The sequence below is a fragment of the Anabrus simplex genome, chromosome 2, assembly GCF_040414725.1.
Source record: "Anabrus simplex isolate iqAnaSimp1 chromosome 2, ASM4041472v1, whole genome shotgun sequence".
NCBI lineage: Eukaryota > Metazoa > Arthropoda > Insecta > Orthoptera > Tettigoniidae > Anabrus > Anabrus simplex.
The window spans coordinates 74,949,602-74,975,005 of NC_090266.1; the positions used below are offsets into that span (position 1 = coordinate 74,949,602).

The window sequence follows — 25,404 nt, forward strand, 5'->3', positions numbered from 1 at the left end:
ATGCTTGTAAAATATTTGGCGTATGTAGGCCGTGTGTGACAAGTATTTCGCGGTTAAGTTGGCATACTTCATTGCTCTTCCTACACTGCTGACTTCTGTAGTGAAGTACGGTGCATAATAATTCTTTCCAGTAACATTCCTTTTCCAAACTAATATATTTAAAATCAGTGCAGTAATACAATGCATGGCGTTATAAACTTAACATTTAGGATAATATGTCAATGAAAATTAGCGTACCGGGCGAGTTGGCCGTGCGCGTAGAGGCGCGCGGCTGTGAGCTTGCATCCGGGAGATAGTAGGTTCGAATCCCACTATCGGCAGCCCTGAAAATGGTTTTCCGTGGTTTCCAGTTTTCACACCAGGCAAATGCTGGGGCTGTACCTTAAGGCCACGGCCGTTTCCTTCCAACTCCTAGGCATTTCCTATCCCATCGTCGCCACAAGACCTATCTGTGTCGGTGCGACGTAAAGCCCCTAGCAAAAAAAAAAAAAAATAGCGTAAATAATCTCGGCTTCAAGAAACTAAAACATGGTAGAAAATTGTATTCATCCAGTGATTAGATAATTACTTGTCAACACGTCATATCGTGTTCATATTGTACATTTTAAGATCACGCAATACTTAATTATAAATAGTTATGTTAGTTAAATGTATGAAGATTAAAAACTGAAAATGTGTTTACGAGTAAATATAATGGTACAGGGCCATTGTGTTATAGAAGAAAAGTATTTAACCGGGCGCGGTCTCTCGAAGGTCGAGAACCACTGCTTTAGACCAAGGAGATACAGGCCGTGAAAGTTCTGTTTTCAGGTTCTGGTGGGAAGTGGGTACTAACTAGATTTTCTTTCACCCAAAGTCGACCAAGTATTGCAGGAGGAGGTTTCATAGAAAATGTCTTTAGGAAAGTTAAGGTTACCTACCTGAAGACGTGCGAGAAAGAGGGTGGGTCATTTAGGAACAAGGCAAGAGAGAAGCCTGTGATGACTAAGTTGTCGTAGGTTTACGATTTCGGTGAAGTGAAAAGAAAAGTAAATTTTTCAGTGACATTTGGGAACATGAACACATTTCATACTGAGGTTGGGCTGGTGACAGCACTGTAATTGCATTTGCAGCAGTATATTGTGCATGTAATGCTGTGGTTGGTGCAGTTAGCAAAGCAATCCTTTACCTTTGCAATGAAATGATTAAGATTAGAAGAGAAAAAGACTGTTAATTAAAGTGGCTAGGCCTGCCTTCGGCATATCAACTATAAATTTCTGTGATTAATCTTAATTTTAGTTGTATTTTGCAGAACTGTTAACGTTACGAATTAGCTCTTTTTTCCCTCAAACATAGAATTTGATGATGATATTTGTTTTTACGTACCATTAACTACCTTTTTAAAAACGGTTTTCGGAGACGCCAAGGTGCCGGAATTTATTCCCGCAGGAGTTTCTTTACGTGCCTTTAAACGTATTTCAGCACCTCCAAATACCACCGTACTGAGCGAGGATCGAACCTGCTAAGTTGGGGTCAGAAGGCCGCGCCTCTACCGCCTGAGCCACTCAGTCCGGCTGGATACAATTCATGTTCTTGTAATTGAACTGAGTCAACCTCCGATAGCCTCGTTCTGTTAGCTGTCCAGAGTGCTTTCGTTAAACTTAGAATTCCTTCCACATTTCATTGCGAGCAGGTGTGGCATAAAATAGCTCTCATATCCTCAGAAATTCAGAACCAAGTGGCATTTCAATAGCACTGAAATTACTCGCCCACTTTTCATAAGACAGTGCTTCACTGAACTTTTAACGCCCTTCTTTCTACTCAGGCATTTTTTTCAAATTCGAAAATTAATCAAATACAAAGGGATTCGTGAATAATACATTTCTCTTGCATTAATTCTACAGACTGCTCAATATCAGCCCACTGTCAGATTTTATTGAACTCTGTCCATTGAAAAACGTGAAACTGAGCATAATTTTCAGCCCACTTCTTTAGATACTTCAGATAGCTGTCATATAAGTACAGTAATCCTTTCCATATTGCTAAACATTCATGCTCATTTTCCTGGCTTTTATTGGTAAAAATTCTGCTTCCTTTCTTGCTGTTAATGTTCATTGCATTGTAGTCCTTTAATTTTAATTTGTTGGTTAACTTAGATAATTTGTGTAATCATCAAATACATCGCAATTGTGAAATATCCCGGTGGCAATGGTTACTTCCTCCTCCTCCTCCTCCTCCTCCTCCTCCTCCTCCTCCTACTCCTACTAAATCCAGCATTATCATAGATAAATTCACACACAACTCGCGATTTAAAAATCTAGTTTAAAAGAGAAATATTTCGACCATCAGTCGCGCAGCTTTGAGCTTTAATTCGGAAGATAGTGGATTCGAATCCCACCGTCGGCAGCCCTGAAGATATTTTTCCCTGGTTTCCCATTTTCATACCAGGCTGTACTTTAATTAAGGCCACGGTTGCTACCTTCCCAGTCCTAGCTCTTATCCCATCCTTCCGTCGCCGGATACCGTCGACGTGCTGGTACGTCGTTAAAAATGAAAAGAAGAAGATGAGTACAAGAAAGTATTCTTCTGGAAAAGTGAGAGTACAAAAGTGGACCCCCCCCCCCAAAAAAAAAGAATACTTGTACTCTTACAAGAGTAATTCTGGTGACCATAAATTGACGACATAGGTTTATCGAAAATTATCTTTGTAAATCCCTCAAGTTAAACTGTCCCGGTAGGTTCAGAATTATGAAACAACTATGGAAGCGACGAAGGGTATATGTAGAGGCATTTTTCTTATCATTAACATATGTATGAATTCGTGAAAAGGAAACTGCTTTTCCCGTTCTTTCACCAATTAGACCCTGTCCTATTTATAATTTCCTGAAATTTACTCATAAATAGCTTTTTTGCTATTGGTTTTACATCGCGCCGACACAGATAGGTCTTACGGCGACGATGGGATAGGAAAGAGCTAGTTGTGGGAAGGAAGCGGCCGTGGCCTTAAGTTACAGCCCCAGCATTTGCCTGGTGTGAAAATGGGAAACAACGAAAAACCATCTTCAGGGCTGCCGACAGTGGGGCTCGAACCCACTATCTCCCGGATGCAAGTTCACAGCTGCGCGCCCCTAACCGCACGGCCTGCTCGCCCGGTCATAAATAGCTTAGTTCGTGTGATTTGTGAATTACGTGTGTGAAATGTAGATGCATAAATAGCAACAATATTAATTAAAATGAATTATTTTATTCTTCATTAGATCACACAATACCGTATAATAATTACAATTAAGCCGTATTATCTCTTCTTTAATTTGTGGAAGGTTAGCATAGCACATGTTACATATAGACCTCTCTATCAGTAGTAGTCTCCGGTCGTTTGACTATCAAATTATACTTTGATAAAATATCTCTACTGATTAACAGATAGACTGGGAACCCTTACACTTGCAAACGTCAGGTCAATAGAAAACACTAAATTACAGGAGCACAGTTCTCATTACGTACTTTTAGCATCTTAGCTTTGAAATTGGGGTAAAGTGAATCGAGCCATTCAAAGGACAACAGTCGAAATACTGCATTTGGCAATAGGCCAAGAGCCATAGAGTGGACCATATTTATGCCAGATTATTCAGAAAAGACACTTCTGTCGAGTAGAGAAATTCCCGTTCTCTCTTTTTTTCCTTTTAACACACGTAATCTTGAAACATAATTTGAAGCTCGTTGTCTTCTTATCATCTTCGCCGTAAATTTACGCTCATCACAGAATAAGTAAATGTTGCTTTAAATTAACCATATGAATGTAATTCAGAAAAATAATGTCACTCTTTCCTTAACCAGGAAAATATGATTCGTTAAGATATCTCAAAATCGCTTCAGAACATTTTCGATGCTTTCATCGTAAAACTCATCCCTGTAGATATGTGTGCGTATCCGTATGAAATATATTTAGTTTTCGTACTAAAAGATGTTGATTTAAAAGGAAGAACCCCAAGTTGTAACTGTTTTTTCGGGGAAGTACGACAGTTTTCGTAATTTTCCTTTGCGTAAATATCCGAGGGAGACAGTTCAAACATCGTTTGTGGTATTGGGTATAGAAACAAATATTTACCATTTGCTATTTGTTGTTTAGGTGTTTTATAACTGCAGTTTTCATGCCATATGCACTGGTCATTCGATGCAAGAGTTCTCCGCACAGTTGCGGACTCCCCGTAGCATGAGTGTGCCGATGAGAACTACATTGCCACAGAGCACCGTTTAATAAACACCCTGTTTCTGATCGAGAGAATTGTTACAAATTTTCAAAAGTTAGCATGTTTGTCGTAGGAAGTGTATTCTCTGAAACAGCGTATGATTTAGGTGCACGCTTTAAAACACAATTGTAGTTACATAGTACTTTTACAGTACAGTGAAGAAAACATAATGGACGTCTGTGACGGTTTTAGTATGATTACTGATATAAAATGAAGTGCTGAATGTATGATCTTAATTTTAGAACGTGTTTCGTACTGTAATAATAATAATAATAATAATAATAATAATAATAATAATAATAATAATAATAATAATAATAATAATTGCTCCGGGGTATCTGAGGAACGCAGAGGTGATGAACGAAGGTGCGGGCTTGAATGGGTCTAACTACAATATCAAAATTTAAAAAAAAACTTAAACTGAAGGTTATATTTTCAGAACTTCAAACTTAACAATTTTTGACAATATTACAGGTACAAGTGGCAATCATTAAACAAGATTGGGAAAAATCCAAGATTCAGAACATTAACAATTTTGGGCTTCAAGCCCCTATTTTACAATGTCAGCGATACCTGATTCAGTTTACCAAAACTTTAATTCACACTAAGGAATCATTTATCTAAGGGCAGAAATCCCCGTGAATCAAGAGCACATGCTCCCTCAATTACAATATCTAGCCTTCCTGAGGCCCTCTTTGATCTTACAAAATTTGAAAAAGAGTTAACAGGCTCTCAGTTTCTTACTGCCTACTCAAGGCAACATTACATCAATCTCTGGTCTCTCAAACCACCATTTACAAACTGAACTTACAGGGGTATTTAATACCCAACCTATCGGGCCTTCATGAAAAAGAACAGGTTAAATAACTGGCCCAAACACAAGGTGAATGGAAGCACACGGCGTTCCAATATAATGAACACTCAAAAACCTAAAGGGCACTAGGCCGATGGCACAGGGGCTATTCCCAAACTACTGAGGTGACTCGCATATGAATTGCTTTAACACCTTACAGAAGAAAAGTTACAAAACGTAGTCACCTCAAACCAAGATGAAGGGGAGCTCGAGAGGGTACATCACTCTCTATCCCCGGTGTACAGTTAAAGATTTTATGAAGGTTTTTATATTAGCCGGAAGAAAGTTACATTTTAGAAAAGCTTGTTACATAACTAAAGAGTCGGATCTTTCCCTCGGGTTAAACTGCGGAGGTAGCAAGAAAGAAAGAAAGTTACGTGGCCATTACCTTGTAGATGTTCTGTTGATCGATGAAAGAGGCCGCCCGCCTCCTGCTTTGACACACACACTCAGTAAGATGTCGATCAACTGGCCAAGAAAAGAGAAAATACGCAGTTTATAAACCCTCAGGGAAGGTTCGAGATCATTAAAGACTAAACTAGCCAAATCATCTCAATTTTATTGGATGAATTTCAAAGTTACACTTAGAATCGAACAAGAAGCCTGTGATAGGTTGAAAATTAATTACAGAAATTAGGGATTGGCTAGATTCAAAACTGGCGGAAAGAAAAAGGAAATATTGCCAACCCAAAAATAAATGAACATCAATCAGTTACAAAAACCTAGAAATACGAAACTTCTTTAAATTATAACTTCTTACAACTCGCACCCGGGTGCATGCTCATAGTTTTTAGTGGTGTCCTCTGTGGAAAAATGTGCAAACTTCTTGATGAATGTCAAACAAAACAAGTAGAAATTCACTCAGGTTAGGAAATTGCACAATAACAAAATCACTCAATATTTTAGTGGTGACATCTTCTGATTAAAGTTCGAAGTTGGTGTAGTTTCAGTTTCACTGTTTTAGCAATAGAGGAGGTCATTTAGGCGCTAGTTTTGAATGCAGGGCGTTGAGTTGTACCTCCCGGTACAATAATAATAATAATAATAATAATAATAATAATAATAATAATAATAATAATAATAATAATGGCTGAGTGGCTCAGACGGTTGAGGCGCTGGTCTTCTGACCCCATCTTGGCAGATTCGATCCTGGCTCCGTCCGGTGATATTTGAAGATGCTCAAATACGTCAACCTCGTGTCGGTAGATTTACTGGCGCATTAATGAATTTTTATTATTTAGAACAACGTACTCGGTTAATTCACGGGTATATTGAACATATACAAACACAGCGTGCCAAGAAAAAGATATTGAATTACAAGCGAATGTCCTCCACCTCATCTGCAGACTTAGAAGCTACATTATCACATGCAAGTCATGTCAATTATTTAGTGTAATTCAGTACTATGTTAAAATATGAGTATAGGCCTATGTAGAACCCATTGGAAATCTTTAAAAACTATTAGGTCATATTTGTATTATATTAGAAAATTCTTAAATGCCTTTACAAACTCTAGTCTTGAAATTTGTTATTTAAAAAATGCATTTGTTTGTACAAAATTATTTCCATATTCACGATCTCTCTTCTCTGTTTTCTTATGGGTTTATTCTGAATACCTGGCATTTAGTTGGCTTGTAAAAGAAATTTATACCCCCTTTGTTGGACGCAACTCACGTACCTCAAAGCAGTAAGAGTGAGAAAAAACAGATGATCTAACATATGACGCAATTTATCCGCTCCCGAACTGATCGGCAGTAATACGATCACCCTTCATCTAGTTCAAGTTCCTACACTTTAGCTCTCACCACTTCACTACCCTAGACTACCTTTCCCCATTAATATCGTCGAAATCGCCTGAAGCGTTAGCAGGCGCTACCTGTTTAAATTCATTATTTTAGCCAAGCCTAACCAAGACTGTCATTTCAATTACCTCATTTGGGATATTTTGTCCAATTAAAAATTATGTTTAGTAATGCCGTCAACAGACTTCGGAAACCCAGACTTGTAAACTGAATAACATATACTATATACTAACCAGCTGAACAAACCTACGTCACATTTACGGCAAAATACCGTTAATTATTTATTTATTCGTTAAGTCAAGGAAACAAACTACTGCAGATTTAAAAATCGAAAGGCATTGATTAACAACACATCAAACAGCAATATTTGTATTTCTGTAGCAGTAGCAGATTGAATAGTGCTGACACACAGTGGGACATATTTCCGGCAGGATATTGCAGTCCGACACACTGTGCCATAAAAGGATAATATCCTGACATTAATTAACGGTTTCGCCGGGCTTCAATTGTCATAATACACAATACCACCCTGGTCCCACCAGACACAAAGCATGGTTTTCTTGCCGAACCGCTTTTGGCCGTCGTGTTGAAGGACCGGCCACGTTTTTCTCGGCTTCGGGTTTTTGAAATGAATTCATTTTTCGTCACCCGTCAGAATTCGGTACGGAAATTTTCTTTCGTGGCGTTGAAACGGTATTGCACAAGTGACTTTGCGATCCATTTGTCGCTCATTCAAATCGTGTGGGACCCATTTGCCGAGTTTATTGATCTTCTCCATTGCTCGTAAACGTCTGCTGATTGTTTCTTGTGATACATTTAATGCTTGTGCCAATTGCTGTTGCATTTGAGTTGGGTCATCATCCAAAACGCGCACTGTCTTTCACACTGAAATCACCACGTTTACATTGTCGAAACCATGTCTCACATGTTCTAATCGATGGAGGATGTTCATCATATGTTTCTGCCAGCAAGCGATGACTTTCCACAGCCTTTTTCTTTTGATTAAATAAGAAAAGCAATGCGTGCCGCAAATGTTCTTTGTCAGGCACAAACATCGACATGATCACTGAACGATACAACACAGGCGCTATTGTTTGGCAGACTCAACTTTTGTGTGTTGGTAGGATAATATCAGACGAACAAACTGACGTATATGTCAAATTCCTACGCTGCGTACTGTTCGCTGGCAGCAACTCTTAGTGAAACCGGAAAAGACTTACGCATACACCTTGTACACCATCTGTTTCTCATGAGCTCTATAAAAGGAAACTGAAAAGAGAATGTGATGTATCCCGTTTTGGAAGAGCGGGAAACGAATGAAGTGCTTAAGTGTACATACGTCTTCTGATCGGGAAACTTGTGAATTTGTTGTGCAAAATGAGAGTGAAAAACTACACAAGTCAGTGCAATCAGCCTTTGAGGCTGAAGCAACGGCTTTCGAATTCACTTGTGTTTTTAGTGGGAATGGTATAAGTACACAGTACACCTTCTAGTATTTCGGAAAATCTGGATAAAAGTTGTCGTCCCAACTCTCCCCCTGGACATACGCAGAGGATTTCATGGATACCAGAGCATAAAGAGTGAGGCACAGTTGAAGGATTTAACAGAATGCCTGTAAATGTACAGTAAGTGGGGCCTAATGACTGTTTGTTTACGCTTGTAATGAAAATTGAATTGGGCATAACCTTTGCTGCCTTGGCAGTCATATTTGGTGCGAATATTTTTCACAATTCTCGGAATAGTCAAGAAGCGCACTTCTAATTTGATTTTCTGGCCTAGCAAACTATCTGCGCGAAATACTTTGCCTCAAGGTTTTAAAATTTTTTATCTCGACGCGCGTGTTAAAATCGATTGCATGGACGGAAGTGAGAAACGCCAGCAATATGAGATGTTACATGTATTCTTCGTACAAGTAGTGTTACACATTTAAGTTCTATTAGCTGTGGCCCCAAATGGAACTACTGTTTCTTTCTCCCCCCCCCCCCCCCCCGCCTGTTCTGGTGAAAGGACTAGTGATACTTTCATTGTTAACAGTTTAGGCTTCTTAAATCTTTGGAGTGAAGGGGGGACGTTATATTAGCCGACAAGGAAATCCTAGGTATTGAAACATAGCCACCTCATTCTTTACTTGTTATGCCACCTTTTCTTCACAATGGGCGATTTATAGAGATGAAATAATACAAACAAAAGTATAGAAAGTGCGCGAGTGCGTGTTGAAAGAAGCATGCAGAGGGAAAATGTTTCAAAATCTTGAAACATATTCCTAAACATCTGTTCCCCTGTATCAGCAACACAGTTTACATGGCTTATGTAGTAGGAAATTTCTTGCTAGCAGTAATAAAGAACGTGCACATAATACACTCAGAAAAATCTAGCTTCTTAGAACTTCGCTTAGCAATACGATGAGTCGTCTACTTATTCCAACTGGCTGAATTTCTGACCAAAAATATGGCTTCCGATTGAGATAAATAAATTTTGACTGAATTCCAGTTTATTCGCTTACTGGATGTTTTCTGTCAATAGCTTGTCAAAAGCACGGTCAGTTCCACCAGAAATCTCTCGCAAAATTTAAGGTTCCCCTAAATAGACTTGAGGTTGTTACAATTGTGATTTGTTTCGCCCTGCGATAACAATACAAAGGATACAAATGTAATTTTTGTATGTTCAATACTTTTTGGAACTTCAGTTATATTTAGAAACCATGCACAGATTTTTGTTCATTGATGAGGATTCCGCGTCCTACTGGCCCGACAGGCTCCACTTGCAGCGGAGATGCGTAGTGACCGCATGTTCAACCATTCATCACATTCTCCTAATGATCTGTTCCCGTACATAAGTAACATCTTTTGCGTCGCTTGTATACTAGTAAATTTCATGCCACTAATAATAAGGCGATAGCACGGCCGGATAACTCATTTGCCTAGAGAAATGTTGCTTCGTGCTCGGCTGATTTGATCTAATGCTAAGCGATAATTGCCGCGTCTTTACCGCAATCGTTTAGTTTAACATCCATGGTATTGATACTGTGTCCGATGTGTTAGGTTTGAAATAGCATAGTTTCTGTATGAAAACAAAATTTATTGTGTGTTTAATGAGTGATGTTGTAACTGTTCAACCCCTCATCAAAACACTTGGGGAGATGAAAGTTATTACCTTGGGACACATGAATATCAAATAAACTATTTGTGGCTTGCCCGCAAATTGCCACGCAAATAGAAACAATTAACATTCCATGGTTTCCCATTTCTCTATGTGATGTTTGGGCGCCAGGGTTACAGTTTTAAACAAAACTGCAAACCAAAATTTATATTTACTAGCATAGAGATACTTATATCACAGGGGTAGGATTTTAAATAATTAACCATTAAGTATCGCTTAAGAAAGAAAATTAACGCAATATAAAATACAAATGAATTTATTATACAAAAATGAGATGAATCGGAAAAGTTCCTTAAAGCGTGGAGGAATATATAATTTACTTTACTGAATTTAATATTGCTTGCTTTATCTAATTGAAGCTCACCAATTGCAGCTTCCGTTGAAGTCATCTGGTTTCCGTGGTTACTCGTTCTCTTCTTCTCGATGTAGAATTTGCTCCATGGACATCCTTCCTTCCTTCTCTGATATGGTACGGGCTATCTGGACTAGCACTCCGTACTTGCCTAGTCTTTAAATTAGACATTGGCCCTATACTGGTAAAAACTGATCAGCGTTGATCGTAAGAGGAGAAAATTCAGAGATATGAATTTTTCCATATTAGTAGAAATCTCAATCCAACTGAGCTATACTATTTATACGGTACAGACTTGTACCAATTCCGTAGACTTGAACTAAACATAGTTCTTCGTCCAGAATATTTACTGAAAATAACACAAGCCGTAAGCTTGTTTCGTCTCACGCAGATCCGATAACATTCCCGCACCTAAGTACAGTATCGAAGCGACAACACATTGTACAAAAATAACTATGTCGCGGAGCGACCACACACTGTTTCAAAAATCAAATAACGTCGTTCAAAGTAGATGTTCACAGTAGAAGTAGTAGTGATGGAGTATCTGTAAGTATCTCGCTCCGCACTTGATAATATCACCGGTCTCCCCCACTCTAGGTAACAGCTTCATCTCAGATCTCTATATAACGAAACATCTGATTCGTAGATCGCATTATCATCTCCCCTTCTCTTCTTCCTTGTCGAGTCCAGTAGGCGTGGCGATGATGTACTCTGACCAGCTTGCAAGCCTCGCGCGCGGGTCGCTGTTTACTGCCTTCGCCAAACCCATGAGTCACGCAAAATCCCAGCTTTAAGAATAACTTTCCGTATACACAAATATGAGATGAAATGAAAACTATGTCTCAACATATTGACCGTATTTACAACATAATGAATTCCTATCCTACATAATATAATAATTTAAATAATAAAACGATGTTATCATATATACAATATGATTCCAAAAGGCCTTGATTACAAATGATTGACGTTGAATAAATATGTTATTACGAATAATTGCCGATGGCGGATAAACTTGATATCAAATGATATCGTGTAAAATGATATCATATTAAATTAGTAGGGCTGGAGAAGCCTGGACGGTTACAATGTATACAGCAGAACAGCGTGTATTCATTGTGTTGTACTATGTGAAGCATTCTTCTGTTAGTGGCGCTTTCGATTCATTCGCAAATTTCCTGCATTCTTTCTTCCCATAGGAATACGGTACGTAATTCTGCGAAGAATTTCCGCACCACTGGGTCCATTCTTAACAAGAAAAGACGCAGGTACGCAGTGTTTTAACAGAGGAAATGCTTGACGAAATAGGAGCTCTCTTGGAAAAGAACACTAACAAAATCCCTGTCGCGTCTCGTCGTACAAGCTAATGTGTCATTATGTGCCCACAATGCAACACAACTGTTAGAAGCCAAACCGTACAAACCCACTGCTGCCCAACATTTAAGAGGACCTGACAATTTCGCTAGGGTTCGGTATTGTAACTGGTTGCTCCAGTCCGTTCACGAATGGTATGTTGACCCAGAACTTTTTATTTTATAGTGATGAGGCATGGCTGAACTTACGATGCTAATTAAGTAGTCAAAACAATCGCTACTGATGCAGAAAATCCCCACCAGATGCATATCCGTCCACTTCATGATGTCAGGATAGGAGTTTGGTACGCAGTTTGTGCTCGCAGAATTATAGGGCCTATATTTTTTCATAAAACAATAAATGCTGACCGATATATAGACCTCATTCTCAGGCCATTCTTTCAAGAGCTGACGAAAGAAGAAAGTAGTAATGGTTGCTTCGTGCAAGATAATACGACGGCACACACTGCTGGTCGGTCTGTGGACATACTACGGGAAGTTTTCGAAGATCGTGTGGTTAATTATTCCGTTAGATCTTCCAATTTAAATTCCTGTGATCATTACCTGTGGAGGATGATGAAATGAAAAGTGTATGTGAACAACCCTCACACAAGAGAAGAACTACAAGAGAACATTGCACAAGTTATTTCGAAAATCACATGGGTTGAGATTCGCCGAGTGTCTACAAATCTGTTTACCAGGTGTCAGGCGTGTTCGACAGGCGAGGAACAACATTTTGAGCACCAAATGTAATACCAGGTAGGTTTTAGACGAATAGTTTTACAAGAAATAGATTTCTTTAAATGTGAATTACCGCGATGCAGTGGGGAGGAAACGCGCGTTATATCGGTTAACGACCGAGTGTCATTGCACCAGCCCTGCCGTGCTCTGTGTGGTCCACTGCGACCTAAACTAAAAAAAAAAAAAAAAAGATACTATACACTCGGATAAATCTAGCTTCTCATAACTTCGCTTAACAATACGATGAGTCATCTACTTATTCCAATTGGCTGAATTCCTGACCGAAAATATGGCTTCCGATTGAGATAAATAAAATTTTATTTGACTGAATTCCTGTTCATTCACTTAGCGGGCGCTGTCAGTCAATAGCTTGTCAAAAGCACAATCAATTTCACCGGAAATCACACTCGCAAAATTTAAGGTTCCCTGAATAGACTTGAGGTAGTTACAGTTGTGATTTATTTCTCCCTGTGGCAACAATATCAGATATACAAATGTACTTTTATATGTTCAGTACTTTTTTGGAAACTGAGTTATATTTAGAAAGCATGCACAGGATTATTTTGCTAATTGTTGAGTGTTCCACGTCCTGCGGGCCCGATAGACTTGACTCGAAGCGGAAATGCGTAGTTACCGCACCTTCAAACATTCATCACATTCACTTAGCAACTGAGTTTTAAATGCAATATCAAGTATTTGTTCTGTTCAATCAATCAATCAATCAATCAATCAATCAATCAATCAATCAATCAATCACTACTGATCTGCATTTAGGGCAGTCGCCCAGGTGGCAGATTCCCTATCTGTTGTTACCCTAGGTTTTTCGTAAATGATTGAAAAGAAATGAGAAACATATTGAACATCTCCCTTGGTAAGTTATTCCAAGCCCTAACTCTTCTTCCTATAAACAAATATTTGCTCCAATTTGTCCTCTTGAATTCCAATTTTATCTTCATATTGTGTTCTTTCCTACTTTTAAAGTCACCACTCAAACTTATTCGTCTACTGATGTCATTCCACGCCATCTCTCCACTGACAGGTCAGAACATACCACTTAGTCGAGCAGTTCGTCTCCTTTCTCCCAAGTCTTCCCAGCCCAAACTTTGCAACATTTTTGTAACGTTACTCTTTTGTCGGAAATCATCCAGAACAAATCGAGCTGCTTTTCTTTGGATTTTTTCCAGTTCTTGAATCAAGTCATCCTGGTGAGGGTCCCACACCCTGGAACCATACTCTAGTTGGGGTCTTACCAGAGACTTATATGCTCTCTCTTTTACATCCTTACCACAACCCCTAAATACCCTCATAACCATGTGCAGAGATCTGTACCCTTTATTTACAATCATATTTATGTGATTACCCCATTGAAGATCTTTCCTTATATTAAGATCTAGGTACTTACAATGATCCGCAAAGGGAACTTTCACCCCATCAACGCAGCAATTAAAACTGAGGACTTTTCCTATTTGTGAAATTCACAGCCTGACTTTTAGCCCCGTTTATAATCATACCATTGCCTACTGTCCATCTCACAACATTATCGAGGTCATTTTGCAGTTGCTCACAATCTTGTAACTTATTTATTAATCTGTACAGGATAACATCATCTGCAATAACATCATCCGTTGTTACCATAATATTAGTAGTATAAAAATCGTCACTTAACACAAACTCTCCAGAACTGAACACTATGGGTGCATTTTGAAGTTGTAGAAACTCGTTCATAAGTTTATTAAAATGTGTTGTTATATCAATGGTGACATTATTGTTGCACAACTCTTAGGAAAAATCTTTTAGCTAGTGATTCAGACTCTATTTTACGCTTCTCTCTAACCATTTTAGTCCACGGCGAATTATCTAAATCAGATTTACCTACTTAATCGATGGTTATAACAGCACGCTTTTCAGTACTCTCCCTCTTCTTGGGAAAATGATCTTCAGCCTTCTTCCGTTTGTGACTGGAACGCCTTCTGGAACGCGAAACTCAAATTTGACGACGAAATCCCTCCTACACTAATGTCGACTCTCGTCAGTGCTGGACTATCTCCATATGTCACGTCTTACTGACGACCTTGAAAGGGACTCGCTTACCTCCGCCAAATTCCGTCGAAACTGATCTTTATTCTTCGGCGGCTCTCCATCTGAACTCCGCCTTCTCACTGCAAGTGGAAATAGCTTGGTCATAAACCGGATGAGGTCGCCGCCGCCATGTACTCCGAGGTTCGACGAGCTTCGAGCATGCTTGTCCGCCCTTTCAAGTGTGTGTGTGCGCGCGTGTGTGTGTTATAGTCATAACCTCCTTTTTGCCCTTCTCTCTCTCCAACACACATAAATACCGCCTTATTCCGTCACTGGATGAGACGTTCTTCGGCCTGTTGGAGAGAGAGGATGACTTCCCTGGTGCTTGTCTCCAGTGTTCTATTGTGTGCCAGAACCATTTCTCGGCGGGTGAAGCATGTGGTATGAACAATTTTTTACACCCTGTAATTAATACCAATGGAACTCGATATAATCATATTTTTATCTCTGGAAGCGAGTGCTAATCATTTACAATTCCTCGTCGAAGGTCACATGGTCCTGTTGAAAGTAAGATACATCTGAAGTATTTTAATATGTGATTTTGGATATCTATGCAAGGCATTCTCAACTTCATATGGTGTCGAGCCAAATTTGTGAGGTGCACGGATTGCTCCCTTTCATAATGATGGACTGAGGTACTCAGATCAGAATGTACAACGCAGATGCTTATTAATCTCTATTATCTGGACTATCTGCTACGCATATTTTGTCATAACTGTCCCTTCGTGAGTTTTCGTAACATTAACCCTCATAGATTGTCGTTCGAGATATCGTTCTTCTCTGCGATCTCAAATTTGGTATATAATTTCGTCACGCATCTCTTTAGGATCTTGGGCTCTATAATTTCGTCTGTAATCTTTATATTTGTTCGAGATATTTCTGTAGGAAACCGTGTAAATGGTTGGAAAATCTGATTTAAAGTAATGGAAAGGATTGCATTTGCTCTCAGGTTGGGTGTTGAGCGTCCTATATTGTGTGTTCCTTTAAAATTCTTATTTCCTCTGGAACAACTTAATACATTTTGAATGATTACTAGTGATAACCATTGTAAAATTTATATGCCGCTTGTCGGCTGGTGGTGTTAGTCTTATATTTGTAGAGGTAATCTCATGGTCCTCTCACCCTCGCGTCCTTGATTTCTCACAGAGTATACGAATGGGACATTGTGTACTTACGTGACGTTTTCGGTTACATTTATTGTGCATTTTTTCCCGCTTTCCTCTCTACCGTCCACACTCGATCTCTACTTGCCCAGCAGTCCTTACCCACACTTCCACTGCCTTGCAGCTCCTGACCACCTGGTGTTTTACCTGAGCGGTTGTAGTGAAATACATTGGCGGAAAAAATATCCAAAGACCATAAAATAAGGAATGTAGAATACGGACATTTTGGCAATGTATTTGTCGAGGTAACATCTTTGATTGATTAAAGGTACAAGACTACAGGTTGATAGCCGGTCGAGAAAAGACATCGCAAATATGCCATGCTGGTCCATTAATAATCGGTGTAATCGCCTGACTGTTGAATGCAGGCATGTAAACGTGCATGCATTGTGTCGTACAGGTGCCGGATGTCAGCTTGTGGGAAGGAGTTCCATGCCTCTTGCACTTGGTAGGTTGAACTGAACTGTCGTATGGCTTTTAGTGCCGGGATATCCCAGGACGGGTTCGGCTCGCCAGGTGTAGGTCTTTCTGTTTGACTCCCGTAGGCGACCTGCGCGTCGTGATGAGGATGAAATGATGATGAAGGCAACACATACACCCAGCCCCCGTGCCATTGGAATTAACCAATTAAGGTTAAAATTCCCGACCCGGCCGGGAATCGAACCCGGGACCCTCTGAACCGAAGGCCAGTACGCTGACCGTTCAGCCAACGAGTCGGACACTTGGTCGGTTAGTGCCGGTTGAGGATGACTCGGGAGTTGTCGTCAAATGATACGTGCTCGATTGGGGACAGATCGGGGGACCGAGCAAGCCAAAGCAACATGTCGACACGTTGGGTTGCAACAGCGGTATGGGGGCGTGCATTATCCTGTTGAAAAACACTTCCGGGAATGCTATTTATGAATGGCAGCACAACGGGTCGAATCACCAGACGGACGTACACATCTGCTGTCAGGGTGCGTGGGATAACCACGAGAGTGCTCTGCTCTCATATGAAATTTGCTCCCCAGACCAGAACTCCCCGTGTACGTAGGTCGAGTGTGTCGACGCCGCAGGGAATGCAGGCGATCACCTGGCCTCCTTCTAACCAACACACGATCATCGCAGGCATAAAGGCAGAACCGGCTTTCATCGGAAAACACAACGGACCTCCGCTCCATCTCCCAATGAGCGCTCGCTTGACACCGTTGAAGTTGCAGACGGCGTTGGTTTGGGGTAAGTGGAATGCACGCGGCAGGGCGTCTGGTTCGGGGCTGTCCTTCAAGTAACAGATTTCGAACAGTTCGTTTTGTCACTGTGGTGCCAATTGCCGCTCGAATTGCTGCTGAAGACGCAGTCCACTGCGCCACAGCCATAGGCCGAATACGGCAGTCCTCCCTCTCGATAGTGCCACAGGGACGTCCGGAGCCCGGTCTTCTTGCGAGCGTACCTTCTTGTGACCACTGCTGCCAGCACGCATGCACAGTGGAGGCATTCCTGCCACGTAGCCGTATTATACGGCATCTTTCAACCGCAGTGAGCCACTTCGTCGTCGTATATGCATTCTTGACCCACTCACAGTTACTTCGTCCAATCTCACAGGTAACTAACGCTGTCCATGCTTCAAGTCTCAAACAGAATACGGAAGTACCGTTTCTAACGCTGTCGCCCAGTACAGCCCGTATATAAAGCAAACCTGATGTGCTAAGTCATGGGGCCGCTACTAGCGCCACGCTAATGCGATTTGCGGTAAATTTGAATCAGCGCCATCTTTCAGATGTATAAACACGCCTACCAACGTTCGTTAATCTAACACAACCCCTTCTTGGTGTTTGGATATTTTTTCCGCCAGTGTATTATATTAATGTAGTTTGAAAATTACTCTTATAGGCTAATAAATATTCTGCTGTTTCATGAGTGCGAAATGACCCACACACACGTCATAACTTGTAGCAGTGTTCATTTGTGTACACCTACGTTTGAGTCAGACAAAATCGTAATTCAACTATCTGTCGGAGCAATTCGTAGTGATCAGTATAGGACGTTTCTCCGCTCCACAGTGTGACGTCAAATACTGGAACGGGTTGCATTAATATGTTCATTTCTTTATATTCCGCACTGGTTGATAAGACTCGCCACTTCAGCCATTCTAACATGGTTGGAGATTTTAGTTGTGGAAGTACGCCAGTGTGAATCGGAAGAGATTTAAAAATCTGCCACCAATGAGAGTTGACGTGGGTCTACGATCTCAACAAGTCTAGTGTTCCTTCCGATGTATCTGTAGCCACTGTGAAGTCTGTGAGTGACTTCGGGCATTTGTAGATCTTAGGTGATATGATGAAGTACTAAGCCGTCCCGGATCAAGAAGTCTTCAGTAGATTCCATTAACTGACACTCGCTGTTCTACGAGAGTACCCTCTTACAGTACAGGAAGCACATCAACAATTGCTTTGTTTCTTCCCTCATTGTTAGCTGCAACTTGTAAGACTTGCAGAGGCGGCAGGGATTGTACATTATAAGTAAAATCGTAGGCTCTTTTCGAAACATAGGACATATAAAACCTTCCTGCACGAAGTTAGCACCTATGATCATAAATTGCCTTAAAATGACATAAACGAGTGGTATCTTTAGCAAATTTATTTTGACGCTCGAATAAATACTTCAGTTTATTATTGGAGGTGTTAGTAAATTAGCAAAGAATCTCGATACGCGATAATCACGGAAGTTCCACTATAATCCTTGTCGCATTCACCACCTCCACCATACGATACGGTTAGATGTTGGGAGTTCGCAACTTTGACTTGGTCTTACATCTGTATTTTTTAAGGTTACTGGAGTTAGGCTGTCAAGTTTACCGAAGCTTAACTTTACTCTTTCACGGCACTTTTTTCTCCAGACCGTTAGATGTTGACGTAACGTAAAACCCTCTTGCATTTATTTCGGTATTTGCGTCATCCTGGACATCGCAGATGCACGAGAGTTTCTTTAATGGAGCTTTTTAATTTTGAGCCCCGCGTGTTACTGATGAGTGCGTAACGCACAGCAGAGCATTCAATCAATAATTCATAGATGCAGACGAAATAAAGTTTTCTAAATCTTTCTGAATGGGTATGACCACTTCTCTCTTTAGCGTGATGTCTGTAATAGTGGCACATGATACTCCAAAAGAGCTTTAATACAGGTTAGTGATGGTATAAAAATGCTAAGATATTGAGTACTCTGAATTTTGAGTGAGACCTTTGTAGACAAAAGTAAGATGTTACTATTTCCCCTTCAGTACGTACCATGAAATACACATTTTTATAGCGTATTTCTGGAATGGAAAACTACATTCAATTTCAGGACGTTAACATCGCAAAGGTTGAGGATTTGTTAATGAGAAAGCAGCTTGAAGTTTTAGAATAACAGCATAGTTTTGTGTTTGTGATATGGACAAGAAAATATGTAATAGCCTACAATACATGCACTCATGACGTACAGCATCTTCTTCCATTAGATGCCGGATTTCTCCCGTACCTGCGGAAGAAGTATTGGTTGCCATTTGAAGATGTACAGAAGATTAGGAAGTCTAATAACTTCCCAGTATTAACGTCTTGCGAGCTTTGTGTGTTTACTGAACGACAGTGTGAACGTGACTTCGGGGTGATGAAGTGTATTTTCTCTCCGTCGTTCCTGGACCGTTGAGTCATGATAGATATGATTGGCTGAGATAATTGGCAGGCAAAGAGCAATAAAGAGACCAGGAGACAGATAAGGTGTTCAGAGATTGCAACGTTGTCAGTATTTTCGTAGACTCCGATGGGGAACCAGTGTCCAACGCTATGTACATGTAGGTAGGGAGGGAGTTGATCGCTTAGTGTTCATTGTACGGAGGCTAATCATATTATTGTGCTAATGTTAATGTGTTGTGTTCCAGGAGGAAATGGCTCCCGCCCCCGCTACGGAAGCTGAGCCAAGGGAAGGTGGAGAAGGGCCCTACCAGCGCCGCCACCGAGCGAACCACCTCCAAGAAACCGAGTACCGATAAGCGTTTCAAGGTAGGTCTTCTCTTCACTATCTGGTATGATAACTTATCAGAGAACCGCACCTGTCGGCACATAATGCGCCCCATGTTAGTTTGCAAGTAGCCCACATGTGACGGACGGCAGCTTCAATTTATTACAATTTCGTTAGTTTAGAGATATGCGTTATTGCGGCATTTGCTCATTCAAATGCAATTAGATAATATTTGACCTCTGCCACTGTTCTTCGAAATTGCATTACCATGTAAAAGTAATTCTCAGTGGTACGATACTAGGAATACTATTTTGGGTTTTTCTTGTTTGTTTGCTGGAGTATCTTATGGTAAATATCCTTCCGTGGTGTTATGCAGTTTTAATAAAGAATTTAAGCCTATTGCTAGATTTCTTGCGCAATTAATGCATGAAATTGCGTGATATAGTTTGTTTAATCTTCATAATTTTAGGGGTAAATCATTGGTCCAGAATAGTCTATGCTCTCTGTAGAGTAGCAGTTGAGTTTCTTGAACTGAACGTATACCACTGAGATGATTGACTCTTTAGCAGATGTCCGTAACGAAGCATATAGGCTTTTATGCTTTGTATCGCTTCGTCAAATTATCAGATCATAGTCGAAATTGCGTATGAATGTACTCTTGTAGACTTCACAGTTGTTTTGAAAATGCTTCTTCGAATATTGCATATCTTCTCTTGGAAGTAAGCTTTTACTGTTCAATGGTGAACATTCCTAATATATTCATTGATGTAAAATTCAGTAATCTACTAAGTGTATGTGACAGTATTACTGTATATTCTCCAAAATACTTCATTTCAAATAGCTTGAAGCTCGTCGTAAATTTTATAGTTATATTTCTTATTAGATATTTTAAGCCCTTGTAAGAGTAAGATTTGTGTCCATTAGTGTGGATACTATGGGAGTTTTAATCAAATAATATTTGTTTCTTGCATGACTTTATACTGCAACGTCATCATTCGATATGAGGAGCTCCTGTTAGAAATCCCCTCCCCCACACATACTGCACAGTCAGTATGCCACATAGAATTATTTTTGAACTATTTATGTTCTCTCTAGAGTTGACGCCACCCTAACCCAATGTGATTATTTAGAAATAGTTAATGGATAATGAATAATCTCCACTGCTGTGTATGTTAATAAAATCTACGCCAAACGTCAAATGGATCAAAGAACTCTGAGGAACGCTCTACCAATGTACGTTCGTCAGTCACCCGAAAGCTAATGTGTTCTTGTACCGTACAGAGAACAATGCTTGGCTGTGTACTTGTGTACCCAAATGTAAATGTGACGGAATGGCCAACTTGGCCATAGAGATTGGCAGAGTGAGCTAAGCTATCCTTATAACGTGAATGATGTGAGCAAAGACCCGACTGTTTAAGGTATTGAGAACCACTGAGCTACTCGCCCCGTGAATAAACGTTGTGAAACTATCAAAATCTCTCCTATGGACAAATCTGTATTTTCACCGTTGTGACCCACATTCCTCCGTGTCGCAACTGACTTTGCAAATAACTAAACCACAGTATTAGTTATAAAAGATGTCCCATGTTTCCATGTCTTGATGGAACACAGCACCCAAACGGCGACAAACGGTAAGCGGAGGGTGAAGTGTGACAGTATCGTGTGAGCTAATCAAGATTTAGATACGAGTAACAGTATTTTTTGATCGCGAAGGAGAGCTCGTAGTTGGCATTAGTCCGATTATAACAGTTTCTTTCAGACATACCCTTCTCAACTGAAGGAAAGTATGAAATAATTGTGATTATACATATTCTTTACAGGAAGAAATTTCCTGCTGTAATGTGCAAACATTGTGGTCTAGGCTATTGGGTTATGCATAATCATTCGTTGAATTGGTGTATTCTTGGTTTCTAGACTCAGTTTTAATGCCTTTTGCCTACTTAGTTCAAGCAAAATATGTGCTAGCCATAACGGTAACATATGGTACGAGAAATCTCACCCTTCGTACTGAGCATTTTTTTCTTGCCGATGCTAACTTCTGCGCTTTTTTCCAATCGTGTTACTCTTTCCCAAATATACAATTGGGGGTATTAAACTGAACTTGGCTATCTTAGATATGTAGATGCATGCTTTGTGTTGGAGTATATGTTCAAGGAGTTGAGTGGAGAGGAACTTGTTTCCTCTGTAATTGGCACTCCATGACGACGAGCAGTGCTACCACAGTCTTGCTCATTAGCCGTTTTTGCTCATCATATATGTCTCTTACGAATTATCAATCACTTTTATCGTTCCTCCTGAAGGGCTTCTTGAGAATTCTGATAACATTTTCATTTGCTTCTATAACTGCTTATGATGTGGACGTTGTTCCGAACATAATTATTAGGCCTATATGCAACGATTTCATAATTTTTCCGGATTTTTCTTATTGCACAGAAATTTATAACGTTACATTCATAACATCGCCGTTGCGCCTCGATATACCGCTGTACATACCGGGTGAGTCAGCCGCGCCTGACGTTTCTGCTTTTAGGCATCCCAACGAACGTCAGTAGGGTGATGGTCGATTTTCCTTTGCTGTATGCCAAGCTACAGTTGCCTTTAAAGCACTTCCTGCGTCATCACTGCACGACTTTTGAAAAAGACATGTATGCGACAAGTATTTACACAGTACATCAAACTGTCATACGGTTATGTAAAATGTACGTGCCAGTTATAAGCTTTCGATTGGTTATGAAATTATCCCTAAAAGCGTTGGCATACTGATAGAAAGCGTGTGTGATTTTGTGAAGCGGGACGTGGTTTTACACCAAGTAAGCCTTCTGATACACTGGAGACAACAGTCACCGTGGTGTAGTGGCCTTATCACAGACGTGTTGACGCATGTTGCGTTGGTAGGTGGGTTCGAATCCCACGAGCGATAAATATTTTATTCACATTTTAAACTTTGATGATCAAATAAGAGCCCATTCGTGCCACATTCGACCAACTGCATGCATGTTGAATGTGTAGTGGCCTGACACTTGGTGTAGCGTAGCAGTCTTGGCCATTTCTTCGTTATGTATTCAGCAGATGAGTATGCTGACATGTTCCTAATCTACGGCGAAGCAAGACAGAACGCACAGGAAGCACAGTGCCTGTACCAGGAAAGATTTCCACATAGACAACAATCAAACGCAAATACGTTTAGGAGTGTGGAGCGACGTTTGCGTATAACTTCGTAACTTTCCCGAACAGGTCCTGTGAGATAGGCACCAGTTAAGTCCGGTGAAACTGCAGAGATGGTTTTGGACACTTCCCGGGAGAATCCTCACACGAGTTCCCGGGCAGTAGTACAACAGGCCAACATCAGCCAGTCGTCTGTTGTAAGGATATTGCATTCCAGTTTTTTCGTCCGTATCACCTGCAACTACATCAAGAACTCCACGGACGAGATTTTGAAACTCGTGTTGATTTCTGTGCGTGGATACTGACGCAAGTGGCAAATGATCCAGCGTTTGTATCTTATATTTTATTTTCGGACGAGGCACGATTTCATAATACTAGCTCTGTGAATCTTCATAATATGCACTACTGGTGTGTTGAAAATCCCCACTGGGTAAGGCAGGCAGCATTTCAGGCACGATGGGGAGTAAATGTCTGGTGTGTGGTATACTGGGTGATCACCTAATTGGACCATATTTCTTTGAGGATCATTTGACAGGAGCCCGGTACCTACAGTTTCTTCAAGACCAACTACCATTGTTGCTAGAGGCTGTGCCCCTGGGTGAGCGTGTAACCATGTGGTATCAACACGACGGAGCTCACCCTCACATTTCAGTAGTTGTTCGCAACTGCCTGAATGTTACACATCTCGGTCGATGGATAGGAAGGGGAGGACCTGCCACCTGGCCTGCTAGATCGCCCGATTTGACGCCACTCGACTTCTTCCTATGGGACAATTTGAAGGATGTAGTGTACGCTCAGTAGCCGGAAAATCCTAAAAGCCTTCGAAATTAATTAATTAATTAACCCACGACGTGAGGGCATTCGGTTACATTGGCTCTGTGGATGATTCTCGAAGTACAAAATACGAATACAATTTACGGGCTCAAGTGGGATTCGAACCCACCAACCAAATGCAGCTGTATTAACAGCACCGCACTGAATCTATGCCACCACGGCGACTCAAGCGAGTAGGTTTCCAGAAAGCCTAATGGATGGACTACTACTTCCGCTTCACAAATGCACAAACGCTTTCTATCAGTATGCCATCGCTTTTAGCGTTCGTTTCATACCCTACTGAAAGCTCATAATTGGCACGTACTTTCTACATAATCGTATGACTGTTTGATGCATTGCGTAAATGTCAGTCTCATACGGTACATGTTTTTGCAAAGGTAATGATGCAGTGAGTGGTTAAAGGCGATTGTTGTTTGGCGTGCGGCAAAGGAGAATAGACCATAACGACACCAATGACGTTCGGTAGGATGCCTAACAGCATAAAATGTCAGGCGCGGCTGACTCACCCGGTATACAGTGTGACAGAACCTTGCTGGTCAGAGTTCTAAGCTGAAATATAATCACATAGCAGTTTTTCTAGGCGCAACGGCGATGTGGTATTTTCTTCTGTTATTTTTCACATACCAATGTGCATAGAGTGATTTACAACAAAACAGAAAAAACAAAAAACAAAAAAAGAAAGCAGTCATCTCCGTACAGGCCATGAAGGCCGTTGGAGGGGTGGAAGGTAAAGGCTTCCACTATCCGTAACCTCGGCACTTGGTGGGGTAGAGTGGTTAGCCGGGCGAGTTGGCCGTGCGCGTAGAGGCGCGCGGCTGTGAGCTTGCATCCGGGAGATGGTAGGTTCGAATCCCACTATTGGCAGCCCTGAAAATGGTTTTCCGTGGTTTCCCATTTTCACACCAGGCAAATGCTGGGGCTGTACCTTAATTAAGGCCACGGCCGCTTCCTTCCAACTCCTAGGCCTTTCCTATCCCATCGTCGCCATAAGACCTATCTGTGTCGGTGCGACGTAAAGTCCCTAGCAAAAAAGAGTGGTTAGCTCTACGCCCGACCGCCTTTGCCCCCAAGAATTTACCTGGTACTAATTTTTGGTGTAGGATGAGTAAACCTCAGGGCTATATGGACCTCCTGAAGTGGAAATCTCGTTTCTGTAATTTTTCGACTTCCCACGTCCTTGCGGGTGAACCGAACACGCCTTTACCGCGTCAGCCAGGCAGCCTCTGATTTAAAGCAAAGACTCTGACGGAACGTACAGCCTAGCAGCTTCTCGCACGGCTTTGAGTTACGACTAGTGAAGGGGCGCGTATCTGAATAGATTTATTTGGACATTTTGACATTTTTACTGTGCTTAATATCTCGTTCTATTTACCGCATTAGATTATGGTGAGGAAACAAAGTAAATTATTTTATATACAAAAGCCTTTTGCTAAGTAAATAGGTTTAATGGTATTCATTTCATTAGGTTATTCATAGCAAGCAAAATTAATTATTTTGACATATGATAATTAAGTACTACAGGCCAGCATAAAAGCTTATTTAGGAATACAGCATAAACTATGAATGACAAACGAACTGTGCTTTTGTATTGTTAAACAGAATATACTGAGCCTGGTACATTGATGTGGCTTTGCTTGTGCCTTGATTCCGCATATCGCCATCTAGCCTTTACAGCATAAACAATTAGAAGTCAGGTGCTC

At 40.7% G+C, this 25,404-nt stretch overlaps 1 protein-coding gene across 1 annotated transcript in view; it reads left to right on the forward strand.

Moving 5' to 3' along the window:
- trio (trio Rho guanine nucleotide exchange factor) overlaps positions 1–25,404 on the forward strand; it is a 1,596,874-nt gene that overhangs the window by 1,429,915 nt on the left and 141,555 nt on the right. Inside the window, exon 34 of the mRNA XM_067140202.2 lies at positions 19,626–19,746. Coding sequence (XP_066996303.2) covers positions 19,626–19,746 — 121 coding nt within the window. The remainder of the gene's footprint in view (positions 1–19,625; positions 19,747–25,404) is intronic.